Source organism: Peromyscus californicus, unplaced genomic scaffold, assembly GCF_007827085.1.
Source record: "Peromyscus californicus insignis strain IS unplaced genomic scaffold, ASM782708v3 Scaffold_12__1_contigs__length_115047231, whole genome shotgun sequence".
Classification (NCBI taxonomy): Eukaryota; Metazoa; Chordata; class Mammalia; order Rodentia; family Cricetidae; genus Peromyscus; species Peromyscus californicus.
In genome coordinates, this window is record NW_026294413.1 from 60,705,305 (window position 1) to 60,732,958 (window position 27,654).

A 27,654-nucleotide genomic window follows, 5' to 3' on the forward strand; every position below is an offset into this window, starting at 1 on the left:
GCTGCCAGGCCCATAACAAACAGGTTCTAAACAGTACACACAGGTCCTAGGATCTCCTTTCTGCTCCAACCACATTCCTCTAGGAGAAAGTAGGCATTGGTGCTGGCCGCATCCCAGAGACGCGGTGTTGTGGCTTTTCCTGGGGAGGGACATCCGTTCACTCAGATGGGGCACCAGCGGCCCAAAGAAATGTGTCTATGGAATTATTCATGGCGGCGTGGGTGACTCAAACACAGAGGCATGACCAAAAAGCCCACCCTAGCCTGGGTGAAGACAAAAGGCACAGTAACTGTCCTGGAGCTCCTGCATGCCTTGCAAGCAGCTCGGCTGGCAGGCAGGAATCTTCTCTCTCCAGCTGCCTTGATAACCTTGGGGCCAGGTCTTGTGACTCTGGGGACTTATATGACTTTCTCCTCCTTTCAGGAAGGGTGTCAATTGGGAGAAAATGGTTCCACAACTAGCTTAGGGGTTTGCCAGTCTAGGATATTGACAGCTTCCTATCGTGTGCACAAGAAAGGCGTTCTTGGCTATCAGGGAGACTAGGTGTGGGGCTCTGTCCTCTGGGCATGAAATGAAATTAGAGCAGGTGTGATTACTTCCAGACTCTCCTAAGATGGTTCCATTAACATCACCTTATGGGGAGGAAGGGGTTCTGAGCTTCCCCCAGCCTCCAAGATACATGAGTCAACAGTTATTGGGGTTGGGGAGCACCTCTGTGTAACTGCCAATAAGTTCTCATGCTCCTGTAAGTAATACCCACAAACTCACTGGTTCACTGGGTTTGGAGGGGTCGTTTCTCTGGTGTGCCATTACCTTCTTTATATGGGGTGAATAGAAGTGGATTTTCTAGGGAAAGTCACACGACGCTGAAACTAGGTGAAGGGGTTGGGACTCTGAGTTTCTCAATTCTTCTCTTTGTGTAAAACACTCGGTTCCTCCTCTGCCGGACCCCCACTTCCTCAACTGCAAGTTTACCACCCTGAAAATGCCAACAGTAACTCATGTCTACACATTCTGTATCTATGAAGGCCACTGCTGGATCTGACAGCTGAGTCGTGCATGTGGCCATGTGTTGTCCCTGTGTGAGAGGAAGTACAGATCACTGTTGGTGCCTGTCTGTCCAGGGGTTCTAGAGGACCGAGTGGACCCCAGTAGTGGTCACCTGTAGTCTGAGAAGCCCAGTAGAAAGTTTCAGATTTCTTTTTAAAAGCTCAATACAGCTTAAGTTTTCCATAACAAATGTTTTTCTTTTACCTGTAATGTAGAAAATAAGGCCTGTCTTGGATTAGATGAACTTTCTCTAAAATCCTAAAATCCTGAGACCTCTGTGGGGCCTGCCCCCCCCCCCCCAGTTTCTCTTCTGCTCCTTGGCTTCTTGAGGGATCTGATTTGTTCCCCAATACCTTCCACTTGGTGACACTGCTCTGGGGGCTGATGGGAACAGTGCTGGCAGAGAGAGTGCTGTGGGACCCCTTGTGCATCTGGAGTGCTAAGGGTACCAGTGGGACTGGGACAGGGACAGGCAGGGCAGACACCAGGTGGGTGCTGCCTCTAGCTTCGGAGCTAGGTATGCTGAGATACAGGCGAGATGGGGGAGTTCTTTCTAAAAAGAAGCAGATACCAACAGTTCACGAAGTCCACAGCTGGATCTGAGAGGCTAGGGCATTAGGGAGGGATGTTAATGTAGGAGCCTAGGGTGGGAAGCTGATGAGTTTATTGGAGTTACTTGGGGAGCATGGGCAAGTCACTGGCAGCTGCAGAAAGAGGGGCGACCTTTCAGGCATGGGCTGATCCAGGTACAGGTGCCCAGAAACCTGGGGGACACGGGGACCCAACACACTCCCAGCCCTGACATTCAGCATTTTCAACTCAACCACACTTAAGTCCTTCAAAGAAAGGCTTTCTGGAATCAGTTCTGAACAGCTTAGATATGTGCTGTTTTGAAATAGAGAACACTTTATGGTTCCACTTTATTTATTTGGTATTTTTGGCATTAAGAAGTCAAACCATACAAAACCCCTTCCTTTGCAGACACACACTCTAGCTCACCTCCTCCTCCCAGGTGAGATGTCAGGGTTCCCTGCCAGGCTGAGGGACAGACATGCCCACAGCCCGTCACTTGTAGGAACCTCACTCCCCAGAGGGTGATTTCTTCACTGTGTCTTCCTTCTTGGTAATGAAGGAGGTGACGCATGGCTGAGACAGCAACTTGGCCTTAATGGTGTGCCCTCCTGACCATGACACCTGGTGATGTGACTTTCTCCTGTCCTGACTGTACCTAGAAGCCCTCGTGAGGCAACCCCTTCAGCTGTTCTGGCTGAGTGTTTGGAAGTGATTGAGCCTTAATCCCTTTCTCATTTATCTTGATGAACTTGATGCGTCCTCTGAACACGTGAGCTGCCCCTGGTCCTACCTTGGTGGTGGATGTCTGGGAAGCTTACCAAGTCCCGTGGGAGCAGCACCTGGCCAAAACAGGAGTTCAAGGGCAGTAACTGACCTTGTTCCTGTTCAGAAGCTCTCACTGTTCAGGTTTTGTGTTCCTACTGCGGCAGGGTGGAGATGGGGCTGAAGAGAACATGGCCTCAGGCACAAGCCAGTCTCTTTTCTTTGGTGCCCTCTGGGTTCTAGGACGATGGAACTGTCTCCAAACGTCCTGTCATACCACCCGGCCCCGGCTGCGATCTGCTGGTCCCTAAACCTACCTTGTTCTGGCCGATGGAGGAGGAGTTCATGGAAATTCTCAAATGGGACTGAACTAGGCCAGGCCACACCAATGGGACCAAGAGCAACCAAGGAAACGCCAGCACTGTGAACTAGAGGCCTGAAAAAGAGGCTCCTTTCCCAGGGGTGCCACCAAAGCACTGAGGCACCAGGGCCTTTCATGTTTCTCGTTTATTTGATTTTCTAAGATATTGAAGTGTAAGACTCACTAACCCCGAGTGTGAGGGGACTCCCAAGCCCACAGGCTAACTCCTGGACAGCTGCTCCTGCGCCTGGACAGAAGGTTGTATACTGTTTGGCTGTGCATGTCTCTGAAAGACAATCTACACTTTCAACGGCAATTTACATAAGGCCTGGCTGTAAAGTTTTGAGGACCACCTGGCCTTTGGGTGATACACTTAAAAAAACAAAAATAACAACAACCCAAACCTCTGCATGTCAGCTTCTCTTGGTAACTCAGAGTTGGTACAAAATCAGCCAATGTGTTTGGAATCTGCTTGGACATGTTCTTGGTAGTCAAGGTAAACTGAACGAGCCTCTAAACTCAGCTATGTTCCTCCATGCAGCTGGAGGCATTCCCATGCTGATCGACTGCTAGGGAACACCGAGGAAGGGACTTCTCTGTATGAGCCTGCTTGGAAGGTATGTGCCAGACTAGCAGAAGGGGCACAGCTGAAACCATCTGTCTACTGCCTCATGCCTTCCCATGGGAGGAAACCTGTGCTTCCTGCTGGGCTGGGCTTGGGTGGCACTGTCAGGAAGGACAGGGACAGGAGCTTTGGAGTACTCAGGCCACCCAGCCACACCCCTCCCTAGCTCTTCCTCACAGGGGTCCCTTATTTCTTAGTACCTATTTTCTTCTCCATAAAATGGACCTCAAGAGTTTTCGTTGAGGTTCCTAACTCTATTTACCTCAAGGGTTTTCAATGAGGTTCCTGACTCTGTTTACCTCAAGGGTCAGTGAGGTTCCTGACTCTATTTCCCCTCAAGTTCTTGGTCTTTACTTGGAAACTCTACTGTGCACAGAAAATGCACCCTACATTAAAGAGAAACACATAGCTGCAGCCCACGTGCTGAGCTCAGGCTGGCCAACAATGGCTAACCTAAGATGGTAACTCTTCTTGAGGTCTACACATAGCCAGGTGTGGAGTGATCTGGAAACTTCCCCATCCCTCCTTGATGGGTCAGAACCATCACCAGTTGCTAGGTTTATAGTTACATTTGACAGTGATGGGACCAGGATGGTAGGCAGGTGTTCGGCCATTTATTCTAAGCCACAGAGGCCACTGCTCTGAGAGCCGTACATCGGAATAGGCTGCACATACATGAGAGGCTGGGGGCAGTACAGGGTAAATAAGGAGAGAGAAACATTCACAGTGCCGAGCAGCATTTGCACCGGATACAGTCATCTGAATGTCACAGAACAGTCTTACTCAGGACTACCTCATCACATTCAGGAGGTCAGGATCAAGAGTGGTGGGTCTGGTTGGTGGAATCCAGTGGCACAGAGCCCAGCAATTGCCAGAGGGGTTTGGCTAGAACCACTATGGAGAGACCTGGTCTAGCCTCTAGCTCCAGGCTCTATATCATGCTTAGCTGAGCCCTTGCCTAACCTAATTCCTGATTTTTCTGGAAAAAAAAGATAACCATAAAGTAACAGACCTATGGCAGTCACATCCAGATGTGGCCCCAGGGGGCAGCCGTGCGTGCAGTGGGAAGAAGCCAAGCCCTGGTTACGGTGTAGCAATGGGCAGGCCCGGCTGAGGGGTTAGTACCTTCCCTGCTGTTCAGTTAGTAACAGTTTCTTTTACAATTGTCACGAAAGACTTTTTCCCTCCCCAAATGACAACACCTTGAAAACACCACTTGAAATGCAAGGCAAATGGCATAAATCTCAAGCACACACAGAACAGTGGCAATGGTGATGTGAGTGTTTTGGTCCATACTTCACATTGGCATATGCTATGAATGAAAAGGCTGCATACCCATCAAATTGATAAGACGTACACAGAAGCAAAGAGCTCAAACCGATTTCCCTTTAAAAAAAAAAATCACCCTCTCATGGATCCCAAAGAACCAAGAAAAAAAATAAATAAATATTTAAATCAGATTTGAAACCTTTTGAACCAATCTGAATTTCCTAAATCCTTTGTCTCCCTAGTCAGATCCTCTCAACCCCTAAAGGTGAACACTTGGAGGTATCTTTTAAATGAGATAGAAGTTCACCATTTTTTCTAAAACCACACCGACTAGGTCCTGGGTGGCAAAGGCCAGAAAGCAACTGCCCTAGGACAGTGTTTTCATGTGCCTGAGTGAGGCTGCCTCTGTGCCTGGTGACAGTCAGGGTTAGTCCCGTGATAAGCAACACTCAGAGTCAGAGTCAAGTCTAGAAGGGACCCTAAGCACTCCAGTAGCATTCATGCCTCACTCAGAGATCTGATCTCCTTTGACAACAGGCTCTGGCCTGGGAAGTCCAACAGCACACACTGCTCTCTGTGTTAGCCTAGAGGCTTCCTGGTGGGAACCCAGGGTCAAAAGGTGAAAATGTGATCCAAACCCCGCAAAGCTGCTGTGTAGTTCTTGGTTGTCAAGCTGAGCTACAGTTTACAGGAGCACACGGGCATTCCTGGGAGGACCTTACGGCCTGAAAAAGTGGCAAACCGATGAACTTAAGTGTCATTTCATCAAGGTATTGAGTATCTACCTTTATACCAGCAAAAATTTAACCTAACATTATTTTAAAGGAAAAAAATAGGAGCATTTGAAAAATGCTTTTTTTTGCTTTAAAATATAAATCTTAGTGAACAAGCTCACTTATATACAAATACATATATATACATATATATATATTAAATATTATGAAAAAGCAAAACCAAAGGCCCCATTAAGTGAATATTTCTGTGTACTAGCTGTGACACATAGTTCAGAGCTATTCTTTTGCTTTAAAGTTAAAATTCAAGCTTTTAAAGGACTGATGTTAAACAAAAAACACAGTATACTTTTAAAATATGACTCTGAGATGCTAAGAAGGTGGTGTCTCACAAGGACGGACGTTGTAAGCCTGGATTCAGTGGAGCAGCCCTTAGGCAGCAGGGCAGTGGGAAGTCTAGGGCCCTGAATGTGTGATTCAACTTTGTCCCCGGGGTGGTAGGTGTGGCATGATATACAGGGCTTGTTGATATACAGATAAATGGGACTACCCACCTTTGGGAGAACATGCACCACTCAGAACCACAGGCAGGCACTGAAAGTTACGTCAAATTTGCTCAAAACAGTATCAAACCTGATTCCAGAGACTTCCTGCCCCAGGCAAGGGGGTTGCCCCTTGTGCCTACTCACCATGCTATTGGTAATATCAAAAGCCATTGCTCTTGAGTGTTCTTGGAGATTCTCTTGTTTACACCTCGGCTCTATCTAACTGCCTGGTGTGACTAACCTAGGACATCCTAGGACTAACCTAGGAGATCTCAAGATTCCCTTTCAATGTTATAATTTCATGAATAATTCAAACAATTAAACGAGAAACACATTATGTTGACTGGGCTTTTATAAAATGACACAAAATCCCAAGTAGTTATTTCTAAAACCATTTTTTTGCTAATGTGGAGACCCAGGTGGCTCTGTTAAATGCTTTCCTTTGGAGAAACTAGCAGTGAGATGTTTTTCATCCACCAACTAGGAACAAACTCCGTGCACACATGGTCTCCCGGCTTCCCAGCATGGCTGTACTCACTACCATCACCAGAGCTGAGGTTTCCACAGCAGAGAGGGAGAGGAAAAAAAAAAAAAAAGCAAAGTGAATAGATCTGTGATTTTTGACTCAGAGGAGAGACAAGCCAAGTGCTGAGCCAGCGCTCATGCCTGATGGATGAAACCTTCTTTTTCAGAGAATGCTTGGAAATCTATCAGCACCAGCAAGCCTTTCTTTATGGGTTAAGAACGCCAGGCAAACACAAGCATTCACAGTGCATTATTATGTGCATACATAGTTGTTCTGATACACTCTTCTCAACAAATTCAGCAGCCACCTGCCTAAGAGGAAAGGGCTGAGCTGTGGAAACCTTGGTTATCTGGGGTGTACAACCATGATTTTCATCACTGGGAAGTTTCAACCTCTGGGGACTCTTTGGGATGGGCTGTAGCTGGAGGTGACTAGAGAGGTGTGGAGGGCCATCCAACAGTGTAAAAAGTGTTCTAACGAAGGCAATCCATTTCCCAGGAGTCTGAATTCATCTATACATAAGTGGAAATCCACACAGGTTTGCTGGGTGCCCTAGCCTCACTTTCCGAATACTGTATTCCCTCTCCGTATACAGTCACGCTCCAGTTCCAAGAGACTCACTTCCATTACTGATTTCCAATATTCAGCTCTCTACAACTTGCCAAGTGGCTGTAGACTCTAGCAATCAACTCTTCCATCGATATTTGAGTATTTTAGCTCTGATTCCCTTTGCAAAGTTCTGTGATGAAGTGATCATGCAGAGAAGACCCAAACCAGTGATGGTGGCCTGACTGAACCTAGGTGGCACTTCATGGAACAGACGGTTGAACCACAGTGGCGATGACTTCCTGCAGTGTGTACAGAGTTCTGCTCTCACATCATAGCTGCAAGGGACATGGCTCTGGGAGGTGTACACCAGCCCTGCTTCCCAGTGCCAGTCAGCAGAATTGATTCTGGACGCCTTGTCCTAGGAAGCACTCTGAGTTGTTAGTGCTAAGGATGGTACCCAAGAATGGTTACTACTGCCTCCTCCAGAAAGAGAAGCAAGAATGACAATGGAGAAGCCGCCTTTCTAGAACAGGACTGTAATTGCATTTAAGTACTTCCTGCCAGGAAACACCTGTTAATCGGAAGTGAAGAAGACACTGTGACGTGGAGAGTCAGAGCAAGCAGTCAGCCTGTTTACCCACGAGCCTTTCACCTGGCAACCTCACTGGTATTCCTGACGGGTGAGCATGTGTGATGTGCTTGGATGGGCCAGTTTCCAGGCACAGGCTTGCTACTACTTTAATGTACCTTGACATTCCAAAGTGAGTCCTTACTGCACCTTAGCAAGATGGACTGATTTCCTTAGGAGAATACTGTTTGCTTCTTAGTACCTCTGTTTAGATCACACGCTGGCTTCACAGAAAGTATACATTATCATAAAGATGCTTAAATACCTGGTTTTAAAAGGGAAACTAAATATGGATGGTGAAGAGAGCAGGATTCTAATCTTAAAGTAATAAACGTTCACATTCAGAGGCAACACCGTGTAGAAAGATGCACCTTCATGACACTTACTTCTGGAGCGTGGACATTTCTGTTTGTCTTTCATGTCATGAATAAAGGGAAGCTACAAAAAACAAAAAACAAATCAAAAAACCCAAATCCCCAAAGTCCAAAATGCAAAAGGCTCAAGCAGCCCTCATTGAATTCAGAAAGACACAGGCACTGCAGGGTGAGGCTGAGTCACTTGACCGGTGCCAGGGCTGACAGTGGACAGCAGTTTCCAGAAGCCCTTCCTAAGGGGGCGATGCTGAAGCGGAAGCTCAGGCACTTCTGACAGCACTGCTCCCCAGAGGTGACTCAAGAGGCCCGCATCAGACGGTTTTCCAACTCCTGTCTGGCCACGAAAGCAGAACACCAGAATAAACCGGAACCGTCCACTCTGGTGAGAGGCAAGTGTGGCCGGTGAAGGAAGAGCAGAGAAAGGCTCTCTCTGGGACACGCTGAGGTGAAGAAAATGTCTTACACGACACAATACCTTCAACAGATAGTTCTCTCTCTTGGGTTTTTTTTTTTTTTTTTTTTTTTTTTTTTTCTGACACAGAAAGCAACAAGAACAATGGAGGCTGAAATACAGAAGCTTAAACATCCCACACAGATTTTCCAATAGACTCAAGACAATGCAGCACAGCCAGGCTGTATAAACCATTTGATAAAAAAATATCTTCTTTTATGTTGTAAGGGCAACTGAAGAGTCATGGGAGTGCTCTCCCACTGGTTCATTGCAATAGGACAGGAGGCTACACATCCACTTTGAGCTCCTTCAGTCTCTCTTCCTGCTCATATGTGTACTTTGCTTCTCCTGTAATGATTTTGGGCTCAAACAAGTGTCTCTTTAGTGAAAACTATCTTCAAGTCCCTGGGAGAGACATCAGGACACTACTGGGGTCATATCCCACAACTGAAAAAAAAGAGAAAAATGCCAAGGATGAATTAAGATCAAACAGTGCTGAGGATGAACAATGCTTAGAACGGCCTCAATTCAAAGTGGGCCTTTGTCTTTTCCCAGTTAGCACACAGCATATAGCACACAGCACACAGCACACAGCATACAGCACTAGCCTGACTTCTACATGAGGGCAGCTACATGTCGCTCCAGCTAAGGAACATAAAGGCAGATCAGATCCACTAAGGAGAGGAGCTAGCACACCCCAGGTATCTTTCCATAAACTTCCCAGATAGCCTTCCAAACAATTCTCTAAGACATCAAAAGGGAAAGGCCAAGGCCTCAGACCTTGAAGTTACTCCTAACAACTTCATCCTGTTGCTGCCCCCAAAGTAGGACAGGATGACAGAGTTGGCCCTCTGTCCTGGGCCTCTGCTATGGCCGTGAATCCATGTGGCTTCAGAGTCTTGGATAAACACTCTTGGAGTAATTCATCTCAACAGGAAAAAAGCTTCTGTATGACTTGGTGACTGATTCCAGGTCTGCCTTCCAACCTACATTCAGTTCAAGACCACCTGCTTCCTAGAGCTTCCCAAGCAGCTCCCCTCCCTCTGGGAATCCTGGTTATTGTCACTCATGTTACGTTTGTGACTTTTGCACATGCGACTTATTGTCTAGTGTGTGTGAAAATTATAGGACAACCTCAATCACCGTTCCTCAGGAGCCATCCAACTTGTCTTTTGAGATAGCATCTCTCACTGAGACCCATGGCTCGTTGACTAAGCTAGGCTGCTAGGCTAGTCCTCTGGGAGACACCTGATTCCGCCTCCCCAGCTCTGTGATTAAAAGCATTGTCATCATGCCTACATTTTTTTTTTTAAATGCTCAGGTCCTTGCAAGCACTTTATCAACTGAACAATCTCCATAGGTTCCTAGTATTGGTTTTTAAAGATCATATCCTAAGGAAATTATGCTGCAAATCAGAGTGATGAGTGCCGTGGGCTCTTGACAATGCTCACTTCCGCGGATAACCCGCACACAGACAGCCTCTCAGATCCTCCTGTCTGTATACAAGGCCCACAATAGGAAACTTAACAAGAGGGCATCTTACCTTAATCACTTTGTCAGTTCCAGAAGTCAGTAACCATCCCCTGGTTGCATCAAAATGCACGTGCACAATGTTGTGCTTACTGTCATGGAAGGTAGCTGTGGGCGCACGTCTGGAAGGAGCAATACCAGAGTAAGAGGGGGGCACATGAATGAGAGGGATCTGGGATGACTTAGATCCTCCTTTTTAGTGTCCTGGCTAACACTGCTTCACTGTTAGAAATGCTCCTGCTCTCACTCCTGGGTGATCTGTTACACCGTTTTAGTACTCAGTGTGTGTGTGTGTGTGTGTGTGTGTGTGTGTGTGTGTGTGTGTGTGTGTGTGTGTGTGTGCACGCACGTCCAGATCAGAGGACAACTCTCAGGAATTGGTTCTCTCTTGTCAGCCTGTGGGATCCAGGGACTGAACTGAGGCTCTCAGGCCTAGGCATGAGCACCTCCATCCACCGACCATCTCATTAGCCATGACATGATTTAACAAGGAAAACAAGGGAAAATGATTCTTCTGGTCTCCAGAATAGGGAAGGTGAATGCCCCCAAAAGCCTTCAGGAAAGCATTCTGTTGTGATGGCATCCATGCAAATCTCTACCTGTGCTCTAAAGAACTCTTTCAAAGACCACAGCACCTTTGCCAAGTCTGTGCTTAGGAGGAGGGAATATACTCTAGCTTGGCCTACTGTTTTCAAAGGTGTGGCTGTTAAAATGCCCAAGACACCATTGTCTGTCAAACTGAAAAACACCGATATTTTCTTTCCTTTCCCACTGCTGTAAATGCGAATACAAGTTTTCAAAATGGTATTCGAAAATTCCACTAAGCAATATATATGAACGTGTTCATGTGTGTGTGTGTGTGTGTGTGTGTGTGTGTGTACATGTCCAAGCAACATAAATAATATCTTAACACATACACACACACCACTGCTTGTTCTGTGTCCTTGGGCCTGTGGTTTTGCTGCTGATTTTAGTGATGAGGCCCACTGGCTGCCTCAGCACTCTATAGGCAGGTCTAGAGTGCTTGCCAGAGATGAAGCAGAAGAACCAGAGGTGCAGCTGGGCAGGCCAAGCAGACCTCCTCATCGTGGTTCAGGGTCTCTACACTGCTGTGAGCACTCAGAAGACAACTGTCTTTTGGCTTTAGTTGAATCTACAGGAAAGACTTTCAGTAGTAAAATGATCACTGTAAATGATTTCAGCTTAACTTGGAATTTCTTAGACTCAGCTCTGTCTTGATAAAATGAAGAATTGGATTCAGCCATCTTTAAGGCCCCCCCTCAGTTCTCTTCAATGATTAGAACTCTCATTAATCTCATTATGTGCTTGAGTGGGCAAATAATCAGTGCACATGAACAAGTACTTGAGCAAGGCCATCTTGATGTGTATTTGATAGGGTGATGTGACCTGACTGTACCACAGAGTGCTGGGAGGACTGGAGACTGGTTATCCTCCTAAACTCATGGGGGCCAAAACTTGTTTCTGTGCATCTCGATAGTGTCTGGGGGTAGTTTCAATTTTTAGTGTTGCTGATTCCAATTAGAGCTAAGGTCTCAGGACACCAGGCAAAATGCACCAGCTGAGTGGTGGGCACCTGGAATTATTTCCAGAACCTAACAACTGCTGGAGCCCTTGAGACCCAACATCTGTAAAGACAGCAGCCTGGGCACCAAGGCAAATCCTGGCCTTAGCTCCCCGGGGAGATTCTGTGGGTGAGCAGGCAGCTTTACCTGAGAGTATCTGCAATAGATTATTGAGAGCCCAGCAGGTGGTTCTTTGAGCCTATGCCCTCTTCACCTGTCTCTCTCTCTCTCTCTCTCTCATGATCACAGAAACCTCTTGGTAGTACAAGGGCTTTTCCTGCATGATCTGTCTGTACTACACCCCCGGCAGACTAGGCAGGTAGACTAGCTCTGGAGTGGGACGCTTAGGCTGGGCTTTGTCCATGACCCGGCAGGGCGCAGGGCGTGGGACTTACTCTTCATCTGTGATGGCCTCGTGGCAGCTGTCGCAGACCCGGACTTCGAACTCAAAGCCCATGAGTGGGATGGAGGAGCGCTTGGAGCTACACTTGCCGCACACGGCCTTCCCACATTTCCGGCAGTGGTGCTGGAGGAAAAGGAAACAGGCTGCCATGGCTCTGGCTGCAGCCCTGGCACACCAGTAAACCAGCTGCTCTCGGGTGAGGACACCAGGCCAGAGTGCCCCAGAGCTGGCCATAGTAGGCCATTATAACAGAGCCTTACAATCCCAGCCCTGGGGAGGCTGACACCAGGCAGCCAGACTGGGACTTCTTCGTGTCTTAGGTAAAAGGGCTTAATTTATATTTGACGAAGGTAAACCAGAATACTTAACATGATTTGACTATGCTACAAAGTGCTAAAAGGATTAGAAAAATAGTTTTCCCCCAGTAACTCACCGAATAAACAATATACATGATATCACATCATACCACCCTACATACCATACACATAAACACACTCACACAACACAACACAACACAACACACAACCTACCACAACACAACAGTGTCCTGAAGCCCACCAAGGGAATATCAGATTTCTACTCCTTTTAATTTTGTTCTCAGATCAGAGTAGGGCTTCTGGGAAGCATGCCTCCTTCTTCTGTTTCCCGCTCCCCAACCTCTTCACCTACCATTGCTGTGAGCTGCACGCAGCGGAAGTACCCAACGGCCAGATCTTAAAGCTGGCCGAACTGAGGAAATGCTACCTTGAGAGATTACAAATCTGCATGACCTCTGACTAGCCATTTGTCTTCGACTCTATCAGTGTTCAACCCAGGTAACCTAACATTTGATTTCCATGGGGAAGAGCAACCCAAACCATAGAATCAGACTTTGAAAATGTTGTTATAAACAGGTCTAAACAACTCAAACCAAGTCAGAAGGAGGGAAAGTGAATAATTAAGAAGTAAACATCCTCACGTATTTCATGGTTTGGAGCCAACATGAGCTACTGTGACACCTCTAATATTAAGGCATACCTCAATAGATGCCATTAGAGCTTTAAAGTTGTACCACTCAAGCACTTAGAACAGACCACTAGGAAACCCAACCTCAGGGAGGGGCTGCGCTGCAGTAGACTTTAGGTGTCACGGCTATAAAATCCCTGGGTCCACTACAGCTCCCACCCAGGGGCTACTACTTCTATGATTATGTGGTTAAGCACTTCCAGATAACCGCACCTTAAGAGAGCACACATCACCCACCTGTCTTAGGCCAATTTTCTTACTGTCCCACATTTGCTTGAAGTTCCAGAAGAAAGGCTGGTCACATTTTTGGCAGGAGTCACTGTCCAACCACTCAGGGGTCTTGTCAAATAAAGCAAGAGCAGCCACAGTGAGAAGCAGTATGACAAAGGACCGTGGACACTGGTTAGACTTCCAGAACCAGGACTTATGTGTCAGAGACAGCTGATCCTCAGTCACAAAGGTAGTTACAGAAGGGTTGCTAACTGTCAGGCCCTGAGGATGGGATACAGTGCTGAATAAAGAAAACCTAAAATCACAGAGATTATTATTTATTAGGGAAGATGTCACGAGGATATTGTTAGTCATCAAAATGTCTGAGAGTTTGAAGGCCTAAGGGAAGCAGTGTTCTGGGAGGGAACAGAAGCTCTGGCAGGCTAGGGCCGGTGAGCTAGACCAGAGGCTCTGACATAGGCTGGGATCTCTGTAGAAGGAAGTCGACTGAGACCCAAAGCAGGAAGGGAGGAGAAGAGGCGGAGGGGGCTGAGTGCGATTTCAGGATGGCAGAGGGGAAGCTGGAGGAGTGACACATGTCATTCTTCGCAGGCTCCTGAGCATCATGCTGAGAACTTCAGTCCCACTTCTCTAATGACATATCCGGATGTCTAATTGATATATGTGTGTGTGTGTGTGTGTGTGTGTGTGTGTGTGTGTGTGTGTGTGTGTGTATATATGTATATGTATACATGTATGTATGTATGTATCCCTGACGTAAGTAGTCTAAATTAAGTCAGACAGGGTTCAATAGTATGTTCTGCGTAAAGGTATTCTTTAGCAGATCTTTTGTGTGTGTGCTGTGTACGTGTTACATGTGTACATGTGCATACATGCTGAGTGCATGTGTAAGTGTAAGTGTTGTATTGGGGATTGAACCTAGGAACTCATGCATGTTAATAAGCACTGTATCACTGAGCTAGAGCAGGTTGGGAAGAGCTCAAAATGGTTCTGGGACAGAAGGTGGAGAGAGAACTAGACTTGTAGTACAGTACTATTTGTGCATATGCCACACACACTCATATGCATCTACACTTTTACACATTCTTCTCACACACACACCATACACAACCATATATATGCACGCACATATATACCATACACAAACATATATTCATACATACACATACCACAAACATATACCCCACACACTCACACACAGACACCATACATACTCATATACAGACATACACACATCTTACACATATACTACACACTGACACACACACCTAGACATCTGACGATACACTAATGCTCTAATACATGCACATTTCATACATACATCATAAACACACACCCCATACATATATACCACCCTCCCTCCACTCACCATACATCACACACATTCTCTCTCTCTCTCTCTCTCTCTCTCTCTCTCTCTCTCTCTCTTTCTTTCTCCACACATACTTTCATATATACACTCACACACATCTGGGTGTGAAATGCATCATAGTAGGTGTCTATGATGAAGGTATTCAGAGGGGAAAAATTAATACATTTGATAGGATTCCATTTTTTGTGTAAAGAATTTTTGTTATTGTAGAGAAAACAGAAGGATGGCTGTTTGCCAACATGGAGAGTCTTAGATAAGTTATAGATTCTGTAAACATGGTATTTCTGGATGGTGGTTTCATGATTAACAAACCTGTTTTCTATTTGTTAATGAGTATTTTCCAACTTTTCTACAGAGTATGTACTCTACCTAATAATACATAAGCAATTGATTTCATTAGCCATATAGACAAACACGTTTAGCACCTGCATCCGGCTGATGTCGCAATGATCTGCATCCAGCCATGCAGAGTAATCCCTCACCTGCCCCACACTGTCTTCCATCTGCAACTCGTATGCCTGACTGCTGCAAACTTCCCATCAGCACCGACACACCCCAGCAGCCTTTCACACCCACCCTGCTTACTCCTTGTCTTTCTTAGCCTGTAAAGCCCATGACTCTCCAAGTAATAGCATGTGCTGGCCCACTGGACCCTCCTTTGACAGCCAGTCCTAACATCCCTTCCCAATACCCAGCACTGACATTCCGTCTTACTAGTGTTAACTGTAATTTCATTACTTATACCATTTAATAGACTATGAACTTTCTAGAGAGCCTGTCAGCACTTCAGGTTAGAACAAACTTCATTATTGTTAGCATCCCACAGCCTCTGTCATAACTAGGAAGCAGTTCCCAGATGCTTACGAAGTATGGTATTTGTAAAAGATGGATGAAATCATTCCCATTGCTCATCAGAGCTTCTAATTAACAAGATCTTAAACCCCTCAGCAAGTACTGAATGTTCATATATATGCATGTCAAAATGGCTCAAAGCTGGCTCCCAAACGCCTACTTTCATCTTTGGAAACAACACAAATTTTATGTTCCTTTGGGCTGTCCTTCCACTAAAAACAAAACAAGGCCCACAAAAGCCAGGCCTGAATCAGGCCTGATTGTCCCTAACCCAAAGCAAGCCAGGACACAATCCCCAGCTCTAGGGGAGCCTGCTTCACATGACCAGCATGTGCTGTAATGGTCCCCCGCCAGTACATGGATGGTGCCAAGTGTACTTTTCAAAAACAATATTCTACATTTCCCTGCTTCCTACCACTAAGGAGCACTTTAATTAGTTACTAATAGAACTCCTGTGGATTTATGGTTCCACAAAATAGAGCTGTGATCTTCCTAAGCATTTAATTACTGGCATCTGAAGGCATAGCATTGTGGGTAATACCAGTGACTCTCTTGGGATGAGTGAGACTGGGGTGAGGGGATGGAAAAAACTGGGGAAGTTTTGTCTTTATAAAGTGTGCTTTTCTATTTAATCTCACACCCTTCAAGAAATAAATGACAAGAATGCTGACTGTCAAAGGGAAAGCTGACCTAGAATAATTCCACATCGACAGGAAATGGTTAAGTTCAAAATACTTGTCCAGGCAATGTCCAGTCAACATATTAATTGCTAAAATGCTTATAGATTAAAAAGCAAAATTAGTTTCAATAGTGGTATGGCAAGATTTGAATCTGTGCTTAAGAAGACAAGGCATGGTGTTTGGGACTATTTAGAACACGACAAACAATCACAAGAATATTGGTTCCTGTATTTCCATTAAAACCAAACTGAGTGCTCTGACTCCTCAGGAGTTTTCTAACGTATGACATACTGCATCCTAGTTGGGGGTTTAATCATTACAGAAATAAGCAGGAAGGGGCAGAGACAGCGCTGCAGGCCTCACCCAGAGTACTGTGCCACTTACCTCCTGCCTTTCCACATCCATGTTCCAGACGACAATGCCACCGTCTCCGCCACATGAGATGAGCTGCCTTGTGTGCTGTGCATAGGAGAGGGCTTGGACTTTGTCACTGTGGAGGAAACCAAGGGTTGGGGCCCGCTCGGGGCAAACAACATGCTCCACAGGGGAAAGCCCATCAGAGCCAGACAATACTCGGATTCAACAGAGCTCCAGCGAGTAGCTGGAATCTTTACAGACTCTTCAACACACAACAGTCAGACCTAACATGAGTTTAAACATTGTTTTAGTCTTCTCAGGTTCACGAGAAAGTACTTTTGGTCAGTTACCAACATTCAAATAAGAGATGATTGCTGAACTGACTATAACATCTTGTTAATTCTCCCTTAAGGGAGTTTATATGTCATAGTGGAAACTCTGGTGCATTTCCTTGCTAGTCTCTAAAATGCTTATAGAAGGCAGTTCTCAATTGTCTCTATCCTCCCTCCTCCCGGTTTTCTCCATGAAATATCGGCTAGTTACTTTGGTAATTATTACAGTGAAAGTGAGTAGTTAAGACTCTGTCAGCGGGGGCTGGCTGTGGCAATGCAGACTTGTAACCTCAGGCCTGGGAGGGAGATGTCCTAGGGTCAAGTCCATTGTCCGGAGGCCTCCCTTTACTTTTAAAACTTACTTGGTTTAAAACACGGATAAAATATTTACTGTATTTTTAGATTAAACTGAGAATAAAACAGATTCATTTCAAATTTGCAATGAGGAATACATTCCACTTGGACATTATGCATATTAAATGGAAAAATAATTTTCCAAAACAGAAAATGTGATGAGAAAAATCCAATGTTTGATGTTCTTGAGATTCACCCTACTGTAGAGCTCAGCAAAAGTCAGATACTCACAGTTTCCTGCATTTATTAAGACCACTCAGCATCTAGCTCAAGAAAACCCGATGTACACTTTGTAGAGAAGAAGAATGCCAAATGGTCCAAGGGTGGGGTGGGGTGGGGGGCTGGAAGGAAGGGGTGGGTTCTGTTTTACAGTATCTGAAGAAGTCCATTACAGGGCTGGGCACATTACTCAGCTGCAACTGCTTCTCTGATGTGCTGATTACTGCCCTTGACCAGTGTGAAAGGGTACTCTTTACCTCTGTGGAACTGCCTAGATGCAGTCTGTTTTCAGAATTATGTCTGGATCTTTGTATTACCGTGACTAATGTCCTTGATTTTATTTTTTTAAAGAAAGGAGGGAGATGAGGGGCATTCACTTGTGAAGAAGGCTCCATTCTTTAAAATGGTGTGATTTTCGGTATTAATGTTAAGGTACTTATTACTACTTTATTTAGATAGCCAGTGTTCCTATCTTAGCCTAGGACCCCAGATTCAGCAGGTTGATTTTTACTTTTTACACTGAGTCACTACTCAGAAAAAGTAAAATCTTCAAGATGTTTTATGTCAAAGCTCTCCCAAAAGACTTCCCGTGATATGTTTATCTAATTATTCTTTATCAATAAAAATCAGGAGTCAAATATCAAAGAACCTGAATGATCAGAGAAGAGGCAGAGAAGCCATCAGTGACCTCCTATCTCTTCCATTCCTTCAGCCAAAAGCCTAAGCTCCTCTCTGAGCCCAGTCTTACTACTTCCTGTATCTCCATCTGTCCTCAGTCCTCCAAAACCTCTATGGTTAATTTTGGTCAGCTAGTAGCTAGCTCCACCCTCTGATTCAAAGAAAGCTTTATTGTCAGAATGTGATCAAAATAGCACACAATAGTCCTGGAAAACCATAAAGATCTGATCCTTCACCTTAAAATGAGATACTATGTACACCTGCATTAAACATTACTAACACACAATTGCATTATATGTGTTACTATTTATTTGTAGAATCAAGGTCTGGGCTGAGACTAATAGCAGAATGCTTCTGGTATGGGTGAGGCTCTAGATTCAAAATCTAACATCACAAGAAGAAAAAACAAAATAGAATTCAGGCATAGTGCCTCATACTGGTAATCCTAGCACTGAGAGGTTGAGGCAGAACTGCTATGAATTTGTGGATGGGATCGGCTACACCAAGTTCCAAGGCAGTCTAGGCTATCTTGTGACATAGTAATCATTAAGCCCTTAAGTCTCTAGAGGCTACAGATATCCTTTGTAGTACTCTGATGTTCGTCTGAAGGTCAAGTCAGACTTCCAAAAAGGATGGCTACAGTACTTCAAGAAAAAGAACACATCTATCAGTCTTTGAAAACACTGACATTGTGAAGAACAGATCCTACACAGGCTACTGGGTGTCATCACGTTGATTGACAGTGTTTAAACTGTGCAGCGGACTAATCAGGATTCTCTTATATTACAGGAGCTCACTTTGTTCTGGTGACAGATGGCATCATGAACAGTCACCACTAACCCAGGATCCAGCAGAGTAAGAATTACAGCTTATTCACAGAACAAAATGAACACCAATTGTGGATGTGTTGTCTAGAATCCCATCGGTATTTTAGTATTTTATTTTCTGGATATGTAATAATGTCTGTGCTTTTCCTTTAAGCCATGTCTAATTTACAGTCTAGTAAATTCTACTTTTATAATCTAAATCAAAACATTAAAAAACAGTCCATCTTACACTGTCCACAACTTCAACCTGTTCAGACTTCCCTTAATGTTCATGGTAACACAGCCATTCCATGGGTTCTACAACAATCAATCCCCAGGGAATGGGGGGATTTCCGTAAAGTACTTAGCGCACAAACATGAGGAGCTGAGCTCAGGTCCCAGCACCCACATAAAAGCTAAGGAGGCAGAGAGAGGAGGACCCCCAGGACTCTCTGGCCAGCCAGCCCAGCTGGATCAGTGAGCTCTAGGTTCAGTGAGAGACTCCATCTTAAAAAAAAGTAAGAAGCAATTGAGGATGACACCCAATATCAACCCTTTGTCTCCACATACATTGCCTCCCATGAACATGCACACACCCACACACACCCATACACAACAAACCAACCGCACAACCAAGCCTCTTTCACATTTGAGAATGATGCCCACTGAATCAAAAGTGCCCTGCCACTTTAAGAGTGTATGAGGCCAAGGTCTACATAGCCCTCCTAGGAACTGGTCAGGACCATACAGTACAAAGCCATGTAGTTGACCAGGAACTGGGATGCTGGACACCAGGAATTTACCAATGAAGGAGCCTTAGGTGAGGAGTTTTCGGGGTGGCTTCTCAGCCTTGGCAAAGCAAGGAACAGAGGAAAGCTCAGGAAAAAAAATCCATCTAACAAGTTTGTAACAATAACCAGGCCGAAGTTAGTATTTTGTGTGTGAACAGAATGCTATGTGGATCTAGGCAGGCAGAGCATGCCTCAAAAGGAATGCATGGTTCACTGGTACTCACTGCAAAACTAGAAATAATTAGGCCACACTTTATGAGGACAGCCTGCCTTTCTCCCTATCTTTCTTGTGATCAAAAGTAACCCTTCATAACCAGGAGTTGTGGCAACACCTGTAATCCCAGCACTAGAGAGACTGATGTAAGATCATCTGAGTTCAAGACCAACCTGGGCTCCACAGCAAGACTTTCTAAAAGTCAGCAAGTAAAAACAATTTTAAAAAAAAGAGCAAACAAGCCAATGTTTGTGAGCTTTATACATTATTCTGGTCACAGAGTTGGGGCAGACGAGCTGTCAAGTAGATCAACAAGCTTGAAATAGGCAAAATGAGATGATGGCGTCTATTTTCACACTGTGTCAGCTGGGAGCTCGCACACTTTTCTGGGCTACTGGATTCTACAGGGTCTGTATGAGTAGTACATTTGACCGCTGCTTTACAACCCTGCATTATACAAAAACGACAGTACCAAAATCTTGCCCAGTGAAGATGGCACTAGCCCCAGTCCCCACCCAACCCATGAAAAAGCCAGCTGTATCTCCACACACAGATGAACTTGGGCATTCCATGTGTACACAGCTGTGGGAAGGGTGTGACATGCATGTGGAGGTCAGAGGTCAACTTCGGGATCATTCCTAAGAAGCCTTCCACCTTTTGTTGTTGTTGTTGTTGTTGTTGTTGTTGTGTTTACGGCTACACTGGCTGGGCAGCGATGCCACCCATCTCTCTCTGCTTCGCCAACACCATGATTACAAGAACACATTACCACGCCCAGCTCTTTAGCTGGGTCCTAGTGACCAAACTCGGGCCCTAAGTTTGTGTGGCCAGCACTTGACGGACTCAGCCTGGCCCCAGCCTTCACTTTAGCATTTTCTACTGCTTATGGATGGGTTTCCCTTCAGATCAGTTGTTACATCAAAGCACTTCTCTTAGTAACTAATGGCTGATATCAAATAACTCACATTCATTCATTTCAAAAGTCAGGATTTTAAAGGTAGGGAGCGCCTCCATTCTGATTTTCAAGGGCAAGAGGGGGAATCCATCCTCTACCTGGCCGAACAGACTGGAAACTATGATTGAACTACATTTCATTTGTTAAGGCAATGCTTCTCAACCTTCCTAACACTGTGACCTTTTAATACAGTTCCTCATCTTGTGGTGACCCCCAACCATAAAATTATTTTGTTGCTAGTGCATAACTGTAATTTTGCTGCTGTTATGAATCGTAATATAAATATCTGATATGCAGGATATTTGATATGTGACCCCCGTGAAAGGGTCATTGAACCCCCCAAAGGGTTGTGACCCACAGGTTGAGAACCACTTTGTTAAGGCATCCTGAGACATATGTCAATGATCCTGCAATGCCAAAAGGTCCTTCAGAAGGAGTGCTTCACCACTCACAGCTGGTGGCAGCATTCAGCAACAAATGTGTTAGGAGGCTCCAGGGCTGTTAATCTTCCAGCCCAGGAGAGTAGAACCCAGTGATAAACGGCAGGCCTCAAGCTTTATAATAATCTGCTTGGGGATTTGCTGATTTAAGGATTGAAAATTCAACTACCTCACAATTAAAAACTAGGGGAGAGAATGAAAAGAAACCTTCTTCTCTTCATGTTTCATCTGCTACCACCAGAGTGCTTATACTAGAAAGCATTTCAAAGCTGATTATTATTTTGTGGATGAGGGCCTCCACATACACACCGTATGTGTTCTGATGAGTACATGAAAACCGTGCTTCCCTGAGCACGGAGATCCGCCTCCTATAAACACTATACTCAGAGGGACAGTCTCATGCTTCTCAGCAGTTCTAGAGGAAACATGGCCCACCAGACCCAGCTATGTAACATGATTGCATCAGTGCAAAATGAAAATATAGGGCTGGCTTCTTGTCAAGATTCATAAAGAAAGAGAAGGCAGCAACAGCAGAACATGAAAACGGAAGTGGGCCTTTCAAAGAATGAGGCCTTCTGGAACCTTAATTCTTTAAAATATTTGTTCAACTTCATTTTATGTCTGTGCACTCCTTGTGTGCCTGGTACTTGCAAAGGCCAGACGAGAACATCAAATATGGAACTAAAGTTACAGACTGGTTGGGCCACCAAGTGGGTGCTGGCACCAGGTCCTCCAGAAGAGCAGCTAGTGCTCCTAACCTTAGCCTGAATGCTAACTGATAAACACAGTCCTGCCGCCAGGGGGCAGTGGTGCACACTTCTAATCCCAGCACTTGGGAGGCAGAGGCAGGTGGATCTCTGTGAGTTCTAGGCAATCTATAAAGCAAGTTCCAGGACAGCTGCTAAACAGAGAAATCTTGTCTCAAAAAACAAAACAAAAGATAAAGGAAAACACACACACAAACAAAAACCACAGCTCTGCCTTCTACGACAGGATTCTAGCCTGTTATGCATTTAGTGAAACAATCAGAAACGAAAGACTGCTCCTTCTAATGTTCCCAGCATGCAGTGAGATGCTGCCCTTACATCCCAGGGACTTAAAAGGAAGCAGTTGTGCATGCTGACCTCACCCTCACTGGCTCCTCCAACGCAGAGGGCAAGTTGAGAACGCTTCTCTTTTCATAGCCTCAGGTGCAATTTACTTGATACGGGGTGGGGGGGGGGGGGGTAAACTCAAATCCTCCACATGTATTTTTTTTTTTTTCTTTTGAGTAGGATCTCAAGTAGCCCAGGCTGGCTAAGGATGGCTCTGAACACCTTTTCCTCCTGCCTGTCTCCCATGAGCTGGGATTATTGGTAAATCCCACCATGTCCCACCACACTGGACTCCCAAAAGGCTAAGGGTGCTCAACAGGGAAATCTTACACATGGTGAGAGAAACAGGAAGTAAAGTAAGAGTCGGAATTATGCAAAGGGGAAGAACATGAGTTGTGTGTACCTAAGAATCCTGGCTGTAATTGGCCTCACGAACCCTCCTGCTCAAGTCCATCATGGGTCCCAACATATAAGGGCAACACAAGCTCTCCACTGCTTGAAATCAAAGTACATTAACTCTCCCAGAAGTTTTAGGTCTAAGAAAACACTACTAGCAAAACTACAGTCCTAAGGCTGGTCAGGAAACAATAGGTATTTTTCTAAGAATAAGTAAAGACCTAAAGCAAAAGGTGGCAGCAGCACATACTGTAACCTCAGCACTCAGGAGCTGGAGGCAGGGGGACTTCCATGAGTTTGAGGACAGTCTGGGTTACATAGTGAATACCATGCCAGTCAGAGGTACATAGCAAAACCCTGTCTCAAAAAACAAACCAAAAGGTGGCATTGCTGTATAAGATACAGTGGGCCTGGCACAACACACCTCCAGGTTACGTGTCTGCAGTATGTGTGAAACTAACAGCTGACACTTAGGAATCTGAACTGCCTCCCAAACTGGAGCCTCGTCCTTTGTCTTTCCCTGCACAGAGCTAGCCTGGAACACGACTGCATTCCACTTGCCACGGGGACTCAAAACACCAAAATGCCTGAAACGCAGATAACATTACGGGAGTGTCTTTTCTAAGCTTTCTTCCTTTGGACACGAAAACTCGTCAACGTCAACAGTCACTTTCTCTGTCTTGACAAGACCTTTATAAAGTTTGTCTTAACGATGGAGACAGGCTTTTGAAAACAGGTGTGTCAGGTGATTCCGTCAGTGAGTGTACAGACCCAGAGGGTACAGCCCGGTTTACTTTGGCTACACAGGACACAAACCTGTGTGGCATTGTGTGTTTAACACAGTGACACATCAGAAAGGCACAGTGGAGGGACTATGCCTGGGATTTTGTCAGCCCCATTACGACCTTCCAGGAACAATGTTGAGCTGCTGCAAGAGGTGGTGAGAACTGTAACACAAAAGACATGAGGCACTATCTCGATATCCTGACTGGACAGACCCATGCCAGTGTGCCCAGTCCCTAAAGTCAACGGCATCCCTGATTTGCATCAACACTGACCCAGTCATCCTGGGGCAAGGAAGGAAAACCAGGAATGGTTAAGAGAGGAAGAAGAAAAAGGCACATTGAGTCTAAGCAGAAAAGAAACAACACATCGCCAGAGCTCATCAGCTGCCACAGGCTGGCCAAAGTTCACTTCACAGCTGTAGTGTCTAGCTAGCGCCTGCTGGTCAGCAGCAGACACATTAGCTACTGGTCTAACCCAACCACACAGGAACCAGGGCAAACTGGACTAAAGTACTGGGCGAGGTACTAAGCATGGAAGGATATCAATTCTGCCCTCCTCAAGCTGCCAGAAGCCTGAATTGTACAGAGACTTCACAGGCTTCCAACTCGTATTTCACAATGTTTTGTCTCACTCTCAACATTCACTTATATTCTTTATGGCTTTAATTTTTGCTCTGAGTTTATTTACAGCTGTTATTTCACTGTGTGCATTCAGAAGCACGCTTGGGTCCTCAGTGGCTAGAAGCAGCCTTTGTACACACAAGTCAAATTGGCTGATACGGTGTCCCTGACATGCACCTTCTGGAGCAAAGGTCCCGCAGCAGCCTGCCCTGTGCCTTTGTCCACCTCATCCAGGAGCCTGCTGTGAGATTTTATGGAAGACCCGCCTCAGCCTTACTTGTGTCCTTGGAGCTCGATGGCTGTCCCTTTTCTCCCACCGATGTCCCACATGATGACGGAGTGATCGGAACTCCCTGAGAACAACACGCGCTGCACTGGGTCCCAGCAGAGCGCTGTCACCCCTCCTAAGAGAACAGACACACCAGGGTTAGTCAAGAACAACAGCCTCACCACGAAAGGGGGTCTTGACGCCATCAGGACCCACACAGTTCCTGAATTAAGTATCTGTTAAATGAGTGGGTAAGTAAGCCCCAGAAAAGTAAAACTGCTCCAAAAATAAAAAAAACTTGGCCTGTAAACAGCACATCCATTGTAATATAGCATAAAATCAACTACTATAAACAACAGAGGGCAATTCACTGGTAATTCTAAGGGAAATATCGAATTGTTTGGAAGTATTAACTACATTTTCTTAGCTACTACCTACTCCTCACCCTGACAATAACGAACGAGAAGAAAATGAGAATTAAAATGCTCAATTAGATCTCTTCCTTTCTTGACACATAATAACTATACATATTTGTGGGGTTCAATGTGATGTTTTAATTTAGGTGTACATCATATAACAAGCAAACCAAAGGAGTAATTAGCATATTCATCTCATCAAACATTCATCAATGGGAGCATTCAAAATCCTTCCCAGCTACTTTGAGATATACAATACCATTCTGTTTTCTGTGCAACAAAACATCAGAGTTTACTCTTTCTAACTACAATTTGGTATACACTGACCAACTGGGGACCACTGACCTATCCACTACTTCTTTGAGGCCAACGTCTTAAAATTCCATGTGATATCACATGGTACTTATTTCTGTGTCTGGCTTATTTCATTTAACATAATGTCCTCTAACCCATCCAATCTGGTTGACAAATTTCATCCATTTTTATGGCATGATAGTATTCAATCATATGTGTAGGCATATAACAATTTCTTTATCCATTCATAATACATTAGGTAGTCTGTTCCCACCCCTTAGTTATATGAGGAATTCTACAATGGGGCAGCTATCTCTGGTATACCGACTCCATTTTCTTTGACTATAACCTTAGTAGCTAGATCATGTGAGATTTTATTCGTTGTTCATTTGTTTTTTAGACAGGGTGTTACTGTGTAGCCTAGCCTGGCCTTGATCTTTTGATGAACCTCCTGGCTTTGTCTCCTGAGTTAACAACAAGCATGTACAGGATGTACAAACAAGGATGACAGGCATGTACCACCATGCCTAGAAGTAAGTTTAGTTTTAGTTTTCGGAAGACCCTCCACAATACTTTCTATAAAGGCTGAAATAATTTACAATTCTCCCACCAGTGTGCAGTACCTTCCCCCACACTTTGCTCCACTTGCTACTGTTTATCAATACCATTTGTCTTAGCTAGGGTTCCTACTGCTGTGACACAGCACCAGGACCATGACCTACAGCAACATGGGAAGGGGAGGGTTTCTATCATCTTCCTCTGTCCACAGTCCATCTCTGAGGGAAGTTAGGGCAGGAACTCAAGCAAGGCAGGGACCTGGAAACAGAACCTGAAGCAGAAACCTTGGAGGAGTGCTTTTTACTGGCTTGCTTCTCATGGCTTGCTCAGTCAGTCTGCTTTCTTAAAGCACACAAGGCCACCAGCCCAGGGAGGCATTGCTCCCAATGAGCGGGGACCTCTCACATTAATCATCAATCAAGAAAATGCTCCCCTGGCTTGCCCACAGGCCAGTCTGGTGTGGGCATTTTCTCAATTGAGAGCGTCTCCTTCAAAATGACTCTAGCTTTCATGACGCTGACATAAAACTAGCCAGCATATCATTTTACCTGCAGAGAGAGGACACTACACTGTGGTTTTGATTTCTCTGGTGATTAGTGATATTGAGCATTTTCCTTTGTAACTGCTGGTTATTTGCATGTCTTTATTTCAGAATACTGTGATATGTTTTTATATTTGGATATTAGGTATAATTAGGGACAACATTAGAGGTAGAAATTGTTTCTTTGGGAACTTGAACTTACAAATCCTGTATAAATCACTTATTTCCTAAGTGCTAGTATCCTTGTTCTACTTAGCTTTAATTGTCAACTTGACAGAGTCTAGAGTCAGCTGAGAGGAGATGCCTCAACTGAAGACTGTCTGGACTGAACTGGCCTATGGGCATGCCTGTGGAGGATTCTCTTGTTTGTTAACACAGGGGACCTAGCCCATGGTGAGTGACACCATCTCTAGGCAGGTGGTGCTGAGAAGTATACAACAGCTGGCTGATCACGAGCCAGTGAGCAAGCCAGCAAGCAGTGTTACTCCAGTTTCTGCTTCAGATTTATGCCTGGGTTCCTGCCCTGATGTCCCTCAATGATGGACTGTGATCTGAAAGCATAAGCCAAATAAACACTTTCCTCCCATAAATCAGAATGTTTTATAGGGCAGCAGAGAGGAAACCAGAACAACACTCCCCTACGAAGTGAGGAAGGTGGTACTACTCTGATCACTACCACTATTCACTACCTACTGGATGAGAACTGACTGGACCAATCACATAGGACTAAGCCAGCCGTTCTCAACCTGTGGGTCAACTGACCCTTTCACAGGGATTGCCTAAGACCATTGGAAAACACAGATATTTACCTTACAGTTCATAATAGTAGCAAAATTACAGTTCTGAAGTAGCGATGAAATAATCTTATGGTTGGGGGTCAGCACAACATGAGGAACTGTATTAAAGGGTCGCAGTATTAGGAAGTATTGAGAACCACTGCCTAAGCTTCAGGTGCTGTAGTGTATAGCTACCCAATTAGGGAAGTTTCTCTCCTAACTGTCCCAGCAGACTCTTTTAAGGTCACAGGGGCCCCCTCGCTCCCACTGCTATGGATTTGCTAACCAGCCTCTTCCGCTCCGTGCATTGCATTTTGCTTGCACACACTCCTGTTCACAATGAACCTCACTTCCCCTAGCAATGTGTGGTTAACCCGGCCCTCACCCTTACCACACTCCACCTTCCCCCCAACAGCAGCCAAGCACATCACCAGGGCAGAATGAGGGGCAGACAAATGAAAATTTGAAACCTTTTTTCTTCACTTCATGCCAAACCTTACCTAAATCCCATGTCATTAGAGGCAAGCCTGCCACTGCCCTCATTGCTCACAGACCTCCTCCCCCGGAGTGGCTGTCACTTCATAGACAAGAGGTTCTGGAGGCCAGAGCTGTGGCTCGTTCATCAGCACCTCCGCCTGGCTTTCGGCAGATACCCAGTC

General features: G+C 45.3%; 1 protein-coding gene across 1 annotated transcript in view; it reads right to left on the minus strand.

Annotated features, from left to right (window-relative positions):
- Positions 1-3,963: 3,963 nt before the first annotated feature.
- The window catches only part of Wdfy2 (WD repeat and FYVE domain containing 2), a 151,984-nt gene continuing 128,293 nt past the window's right edge, over positions 3,964-27,654 (minus strand). Inside the window, exons 7-12 of the mRNA XM_052732983.1 lie at positions 24,420-24,546; positions 16,485-16,590; positions 13,203-13,304; positions 11,953-12,083; positions 9,988-10,096; positions 3,964-8,891 (exon numbers count right to left, since the gene is read on the minus strand). Of these exons, the coding sequence (XP_052588943.1) occupies positions 8,862-8,891; positions 9,988-10,096; positions 11,953-12,083; positions 13,203-13,304; positions 16,485-16,590; positions 24,420-24,546 (605 nt within the window). The 3' untranslated portion in view covers positions 3,964-8,861. The remainder of the gene's footprint in view (positions 8,892-9,987; positions 10,097-11,952; positions 12,084-13,202; positions 13,305-16,484; positions 16,591-24,419; positions 24,547-27,654) is intronic.